Below are 8,543 nucleotides of genomic sequence, written 5' to 3' on the forward strand. Positions count from 1 at the left end.
AGTACATGAAACGGGTTGGGACAGGTTGATGAATTAAATGTTTACAGTTGCTTGTTGTAAAGGGCGGAGTTGATAGTCTGCCGGTATTATAAAGATAAGTCACACATAATCTACACTACATTGTTTCTCTCTGCAGTCACCTAGATCATGTGGTACAAATAAGATAAGACAATGTTTGATATACTCTTTTAAGGAGGATTAAACATGCATAACTTAACACTGAATCTGAACATGTGTGTGCCCTGGGACTGTTCATTCAATATTTGTGGATATGCACCGTTCTTTCTGAGGGGGAAAACCTTGACTATGTGATGTCACCTGGCTGGATCTGTTGCTGCTCCGTTGATGATGAAATGGATTATCTATATTTGTGGGCCTGTAAAATGTGTATGTCTCTTACACCCAAATTAGGTTTTTAATTCTCGCGCAGACCTGTTAGCAACAGTAGAATATAAAGATGAGAACTCATTATGGCGGGATTCATTTTACATCCAAGTGCCATGACAAACTCGAGGGTTCTCTGTCTGAGGGAGAGGGAGGTGCATGTCTACATATTGAGGCATGTCTTTCTTGGGTAATAGGTATAGGTGAATTCTTAAAACGGGTGGCACCCCTTTAATGCACCTGTCATGTTATGGAGAGAGAGAGAGAATTGCGCTTCATGAGCGACCTCTATTGCCAGCTAAGGGGACTTCATCGTGTGAACCCAATTTTAGTTTTTAAATGTTTTGTCAGTCTTGCAATAGTCGACCAATTGCTTTGGTCCATTTAAGTAATGGCTATATGCCTATTTTAGTTTTCTAAAGCAAAATCTTTATTTATTTGTATTTGTTTGTGATATGAAAAAGCGCTGCCCCTATTTGAGTTTTTCTAAAGTCTTTCTTTCTTTCTTTCTTTCTTTCTTTCTTTCTTTCTTTCTTTCTTTCTTTCTTTCTTTCTTTCTTTCTTTCTTTCTTTCTTTCTTTCTTTCTTTCTTTCTTTCTTTCTTTCTTTCTTTCTTCCTTTCTTTCTTTCCTTCTTTCCTTCTTTCTTTCCTTTGTGAGAGAGTGATGTGGAAAAGTGGAAAAGGTTGCAGTGAAAGCGGCCCCATTGCTTAACCCTTTCACTGCCGCACGCACTACCAAACTGTTAACCCTTTCACTGCGACAATACACATAAGGTTAACCCTTTCACTGCCACACACAACAGCACAGCAGGTTAACCCTTTCACTGACATACTACAGAAGGACGTTTAACCCCTTACTATGATAGTAAAGGGTTACCCCTTTACTGGTGATGAATTGAAAATGGGGGACCCTGATGTAAACAAGACTAAAGTATTTCTCTGGTCTGCATCCCCTTAACAATTGTATGTATTGAGCTGTACTGCACTGTACCCATTCTGCAATCTGTTAATAAAGTTTTCAATCAATCAATCAATCAATCAATCAATCCCTTCTGTTGTACTTGTGTGTGGCAGTGAAAGGGTTAAGATTCTATTTCTGGCTTTTTCTCTCTCCCGTTACGTCTTCGCTCCGGCAGCAGCCTAATCGTTTTTCCTCTCAACTGTCTATAACTTTCCGCCCCGTCTCCAAACTACTGTAGGTCTAAGTTTCTCTGTGACCTGATTGGCTGATTATGTGCGCCGGTTCTTTCCGCTACATACAGTAGTGGACGCCGAGAGGTCTTATATAAACGTGGAGCTCCACCTGTCCGCTACTTAGATTAAAATACCTCTGAACTCACAGTCTCACACACATCGTATAGGTTTGTGCTTTATTCTACTGGAATGTCTACAGAAAACATGGCAGGTGAGTTATTGGGCTTTATTTCGGTACTGCATGCCTGTGCAATATACAATAGCGTAAAATATTACGGGAAATATTAAAAACAGTATTTCATATTTATGACATGCAGATTAACTACATTATAATCCATATAAATTATTTGATGGGCTATCATCAGTTGTTTTAAATCGAACCTACCGAGATGCCCTTTCAGCTTAATCGTTCAGCTAGACATATGTTTTATTTAATCATATAGAGGCCATATGCATCAGTTATAATTGTATTATCTCTAAAACGGGTTTTATTTTTTATTTTCATTGGATAATCTTGACGAATTTCCCTAGTCGGTGTATAAAGGTGTTTGTCATGGTTAATTTGACTATTTCTGAAATAACTCACAACCCAACAATCTACAAAATGAGTAGCCTATTAAGGGAATTATATCGGTCATTTCCATTTTAACCATGGTCTGTTCCGCAGATTTGGAGCTTGAGCTCGGGGAGTTGCTCCGGGAATTCAACGAGGTGGTGGAGGAACTCAGGACGCCTTCCCGGAGCGACCCGTACGCCTACCAGCGGCTCCTGGACGAGGCCAAGAGACGCACCGGGCTGGGGGCCGACAGCGTGAGCGACAGTGGAGTGGAGGACTCGGATTACAGTGAGTAACTAACAACTCGATCAGAACAGAGTTCAATGTACAGTTTCTTCCCCCTCAAATGTATACTCTATTTTTTACTCTTTTTGTATCACAAACAGTACTGTATTTGTAAATCTGGTATGTCATAAATGTCTAGATGTAGCAGTAAGTACTGTCTATCTGTATGTCGTCATGTATGAATATGTTATGATGAATTGAAAATGGGGGACCCTGATGTAAACAAGACGGAAGTCTTTCTCTGGTCTGCATCCCCTTAACAATTGTGTGTATTGAGCCGTACTGTATTGTACCCATTCTGCAATCTGTTAATAACATTTTCAATCAATCAATCAGTCAATCAGTTATGTCACTGTGCGCCCGTAAGATAACATAACGTAGACATAACGTTGCGCGTCAATTGCCTGCGTCAGATTTGACAGAGAGCCGTTGTTGAGCCCACACTCCAGCAACTTGACTGACACCATTCACACGAATTAAAACACAACCCAGAAAACAAGTTGCTCAACAGGACACAGTCAGTGGACACGTTCGACCAGAATAGCTGTTTGTTTTTACACGATAGCCGTGGTGGGAACTACAATGAACAGCAATTATGGTAGCCTATATGTGACCCATCTTTGTTAACAACGGTCTAATCTTTTTGCTTTGCGTTTCACTACAGTCATATAATAGCTGTACCATTTGTGTTTTGCCATTCCCATGTGTGGTCATTACTAAAGCCAGTGAGTCCCTCAACTTTCATCGGGCAAGCCCGGCTTCAGTAAAGCGCACACTTGGGACTCGCCAAAGACATCAGACTGTTACTTTCCTTTTACTGCCATACTGTTATTATAATTTCCAGCTAATGGGGAGCATTGTTGTGCATCATTTCCAATGGTCTGATCTCAGTTTTTCCTTTTTTCCCCTCCCTGCTGTCCTCTATTTCCTCTCTCTCCTCTCCCTCCCTCTGCCCCCTATCTGTCTGTCTTCTTTTCCCCCAGGCAGTGAGGCTTCTTTGGGGAACAGTTTGAACACCAGCGAGGAGGAGCTCCACACAGCAGGCATAACACTGGCACCGAAAGGTATAGAGGAATCCATCCAGCTATACCTCTCCCACCTAGACAGCTCTCGTCAGTGTCGCCCGGTGTACGATAATTATCTGTATTATTTGTACGATAATGCCCTCTGTATGATAATTTTGCCCTCTGCAAACAATAATTTCCCTTAAAAAAAAAAATGTTAAGCCTCTGGGACGATTGTTTTAACATTTCCCTTCTGGCAACACTGGCTCTCTATCTTACAGCGGTGCCCCGTCACCGTCACCCTGATCACTATCACAATCCACATTAACATGGTGCTCTTTTGTTTTTGCACAACAAAGCAACAATGGCTGCTGTCCACACAGTCTTGCTTCCCCACAGGGTCCCTCCTATACAGGGGTGACCCGTGCTCCTATAGAGAGGGTGGGGGGCAGCTCAGGGTATAGGTGTGTCTGTGCGTACGGGGGTTTGGTGGGGTCAGGGGGTGGTCTTGGATGTGAGTAGATTAGGAGCAGCCCTGATGTTAAATATCAATAGATGAAAACAAAGTAGGGGGTTGAAGGACTGGGAGCAAGGGGACAGTCGGGCTGTCTCTGTCAACACACATGGCCTTTCCCCAAGGGGATCAATAAAGGAATATCTTATCTTATCTTATCTTAAGATACATATGGAACAAAGAGCCTGACTGGCTTTAGGGGTATTGCAGAGGTTCTCTATTAGTTAGACGTTGGGAATGCACCCGCGCCCCCCCCCCCTCCTCCTTCCTGGATCCTTATGTAATTCTGGGAGTTGGGATTAGCTTTCCGCTTTCGGTTCCAAAGGAAATACCACTGAACTGAGCAACGTTCCTCCACAGAAATGTTCCATTCCTCCAGTCTTTGTTCTTCCGTGTCCTAACGTCTTTCCTCCCCCGTCATCTCTTTCCTCAGCCAAGCTGGGAGACACAAGCGAACTTCAGAGTTTCATTGACAGCTTGGACCGGGAGCTCGCTGGTGTGTATTTCCCCCTTACATCTACCCACCCACCCACTCATCACTCAATCTTCCCTTTGATTTAGTACTAATACCAATGAGTCAGCAGCAGCCTGCATTTAAGATTAGATTATATTCACATTTATTTTCATTATACAGCACAAGTACAGTACAAAGAAAATAAGTTTGTAACAGTGCAAATGTAACAGTAAAGTGACTATTAAACTAGTAAACGATTAAACTATCAAAGGGATAGTTGTGATTTTTGGAACACTAGCCCTATTACTTTCTCAGCGCAATACATGCTGCTCCTCATACTATAGCTCCAGCTAGTTAGCCACAAACCAAAATCGAAACCAATGGGGCCAGGCTCCCGTCTCGACCAGCTGAATTTTAATCCACAGAGTCGATTTCAGCGAGCATCCGTCAGCTCGTCCAGACAGGAGCGTGACAAGGGTTGGGAAAGTTCACTTTCTACATGAACTCGTTCAGTTCACAGTTCACAAATAATAAAAAAAAATGAACTAGTTCAGTTCATAGTTCATAATAATCTTTTTTAACTAAAGTTCATGGTTTAAAAAATGAACTAGTTTATAGTTATTTTTTCAATACAGTACGTTGCTGCGAGCTATTATTTGTCAAAATTATTGCCACAACCCATATAGAACCACAGACGGCAATCAGAATACTGGCATTTCCATCACACTGTGATTATTTATCAGTGTTTCCCCGACCATTGCCTTGAAGGCGCGGCCCGTGTCGTGCGTAACGAGTCTCTCTCTCCGCGCGCAACACGCACATACAGAAACCTTTCGGTGTGTGTGTGTGTGTGTGTGTGTGTGTGTGTGTGCGCGCCCGTGCGCCCGTCCCAAATCTGGCACACTTTTGAACGAAGTTATACTGTGATAGAGCGCCGCGAATGAACACGTTCACAATTACGTTCATCTAGCCGAAATACAGTACGTTCAGTTCGCCCAAAAAATATGAACGAGTTCATGAGCGATCCGTTCATTGAACGCGGTCAGGTACATCACTTGAGCGTGACCCCATTGACTTTGCATCGGTTTTGTGACGTAACTATCCGGAGCTCGTGAGAAGAGCGGCGTGGATTGTGCTGAGGAAGGACTCTTTATTGATCAACGTCATCACTGGTTAACCCTTTCACCACCACACTACAGCAGGTTAACCTTCAGAAAGGGTTAACCTTCTGTAGTGCGGTAGTGAAAGGGTTAACCCTTTGTCGTGTGGCACTGAAAAGGTTATCCTTCTGTGGTGTCGCAGTGAACGGGTTAACCATTTGGTAGAGTGGCAGTGAAATAGGGCCAGGGGTAAAAAAAAAAGATAAAGGAAAGAGAACTATCCCTTTAAGTAATGGTGTCTAAGACGTTGACAGAGTGCGTATGTCCATTACACACTGAGATACAGAGTGTGTTGTGGCCACCATGTTTCTTCCCTCGTAGTGTCGCCTTTATCTCCAAGCACCTCTTGTGTGTAAAATGCCATGTCTGGAGACTCAGGTGGGCTATCTACCCTTCAGTTGTAATAGCCCACTAGACTAACGTGAGTGCTGTGTTCCTGCTATCAGCCCTAAGACAGTGGTGTTTCAGACCCCCCCCCCCCCCGCCCCACCCCCCCACACACACACACACATACAATTGGTATACACACATGCCAACACACGTACAAACACACACACACACACACACATGCCAACACACGTACAACACACACACACACACACACACACACACACACACACACACACACACACACACACACACACACACACACACACACACACACACACACACACACACACACACACACACACACACACACACACACACACACTTGCATGCATCCAGTGCTATCAGTGGCCTGACGTACAGAGAAGTGCTGTTACCGATGAATCATAACTCCCCCGGCATCTTCACAAGGTCTCTGAATGCTAATGAGAGTGAGACCAATGCCTGCCTTGTGTGTCAAGCACACACGCATTATGTGTGTGTGTGTGTCTGTGTCTGTGTGTGTGCGTGCGTGCGCTATGTGCACGTGTGCCCTTTTTTTCTCTCATTCCGGGTTTTTAAACCATTGCAATTTTATCTGACTGACAGAGATGTGAGCGGAGAGAGAGAGAGAGAGAGAGAGCCACGTGGTGCTGCAGGGGACCAGGGCCTGGAGGCGACGCGGCTGCCCGACCACACCGCCAAGCAGACAGGCAGATCTGAGGGAGCCGACGTTCCCCTATGGCCGCTCCAGGGAGAAGGTTAACACCGGGAATTAAAGGGCACTCTTTCCCCCGCCCCACCCCCCCCCCCCCCCCCACCAAAAAGAACACTATTGGACCTCTGGCAAGACGGCGAGATAACCGTCCCCGCGGCGGCCGCAGAATCCAGGATGTGTGACATTACATACAGTATTCAACAGAAACTAGAGACCCATGGCTTCCATCTGTCAGAGACAGCCGTCTATAGAGAACAGGGTTAGCTTGTACCAACCTGAAAATTCCTCATATCAGTCCGGCGTTTAAAAGACCAGATTTTTAGGGGGATCTATAGGCAGAAATGGAATGTAATTATTCACAAGTGCGTTTTTTATTAGTGTATAATCGCCTGAAAATAAGAATCGTTGTGGTTTTGTTAGATTCGAAGGAGTCCTTCATATCTACATAGTAAGCCCTGTCGCACAGACACGTTGCACCGCCATGTCGCACCGCCATGTTGCACCGACACGTTGCACCGCCATGTGGCACAGACACGTTCCACAGCCTTATTAAAGCCAACTCAGACTTGAATGTCAAAATGTCACCTGGGGTCCGCCGGCTCGGTATCGGCGGTCCCACCCCTAGGCTTCGGAGCATACCAGCGGAGCTAACGAGCAATTTAACCGTGCTTAGGGCGAGGCGCCGCCGCGAGCGCTGCGACCGGCCCACTCGCCTCAGGGGGCGCCGCGTTTCCGTATTTACCTTGATGTGCGAAGACGGCATTGCTCTCGTATGGAAGACACAGATTAGCGAAGGGGGTCCGCATACATGTAGGCTATATTTGTAAAGTTCGCAAGATGCCCCGAAAATGTATTGTGAGAGACGGCGCAGAACATGGGTTTGGACACCTCGGAATGTGTGAAATAAGCGTCCCCTGGCTGTCTCCTCACATTTAACACCAGGACGTGGATCACAATTTTACGACGATAACAGTGATGTAATTATATCAAACTCTGATCATTCCTTTATAGGGCTGGGTATCGAATTTCGATACTTTTATGGTATCGTTCGAATTGCTTCAATACTATCGAGTATAGACAAAAGCTGTGGTAGCTAAGTCTGCTATTGATTGCCACTGTGTCATTCGATATCCAAGTAGTTCAGGCTCATCAGTGTCAGTGAGCCAATAAGCATGTTTGCTCCAAGTTATAACATTTCTTCTGTTCATCCACAATCCAAAATCTGCCAAAATGTAACAAAGCCTCCTCGATGGAGCAGGATATGGGGTATTCCCCTCTCATTCTTGATTTCCTGAAGGTTTTCAACTTCAACGTATTGCCTTTTGACTCGCGTGTGCCATATTGTTGTTGTATTCCAAAGACATTCAATGTACAGTTCTTGTTGATATACTTGTTTTATATTGTGATGTGTGTACAGTTACAGATGTATAAAGTATAAATCATACTGTACAGAGGAATTCATAAACCAATAAAATGACTTGAATTACCTGCGGGCCCATTTTGTGAGTGACACAGTTTTGAATGGGTGTATTTCTATTGCGCTTGTCTAGCACAAGTACAACTGAAAGTACTTTACAATGGAATGACTGCGTACATTTTCCCTTTAGCAGCGGCCCTTGTCAAACTCAAACCCTTAACCCTGGCAGTGTAGATGCCATGCTCACCCACTGACCTATAGGACCAAACATAAAAACAACAATTCTACATTCCTTAAAAACATGACTAGGCTTGCCTAGTACAGTTGGACAAAATAAAAAAAGTTGTTGAGTGTTTTGAGTTTTTAATATCCAAAATTAAAAAGTCTCAGTTCTGAAACAGAAAACGTACCCATATACTCAGAATATACCTCTGTGTGACTGTGCTCTATGTGTTGTCCCAACCCCTTCCCAATTCATATTGAGCAGCTT

At 44.2% G+C, this 8,543-nt stretch overlaps 1 protein-coding gene across 2 annotated transcripts in view; it reads left to right on the forward strand.

The window, feature by feature from the left end:
- Window positions 1–8,124, forward strand: part of LOC311243175 (regulator of cell cycle RGCC) — an 8,469-nt gene extending 345 nt beyond the window's left edge. The window contains exons 1-5 of one of the 2 annotated variants that reach the window (XM_084332296.1): window positions 1,651–1,790; window positions 2,247–2,423; window positions 3,404–3,484; window positions 4,372–4,434; window positions 6,528–8,124. In XM_084332296.1, the coding sequence (XP_084188422.1) occupies window positions 1,769–1,790; window positions 2,247–2,423; window positions 3,404–3,484; window positions 4,372–4,434; window positions 6,528–6,535 (351 nt within the window). In that variant the 5' untranslated portion in view covers window positions 1,651–1,768 and the 3' untranslated portion in view covers window positions 6,536–8,124. Of the gene's footprint in view, window positions 1–1,650; window positions 1,791–2,246; window positions 2,424–3,403; window positions 3,485–4,371; window positions 4,435–6,527 lie in introns of those variants that run through there. The other variant, XM_084332297.1, reaches the window with a different exon arrangement.
- Window positions 8,125–8,543: the final 419 nt, after the last annotated feature.

The sequence above is a fragment of the Notolepis coatsorum genome (assembly GCF_963971535.1).
Source record: "Notolepis coatsorum genome assembly, chromosome: 16".
NCBI classification, from domain to species: Eukaryota; Metazoa; Chordata; class Actinopteri; order Aulopiformes; family Paralepididae; genus Notolepis; species Notolepis coatsorum.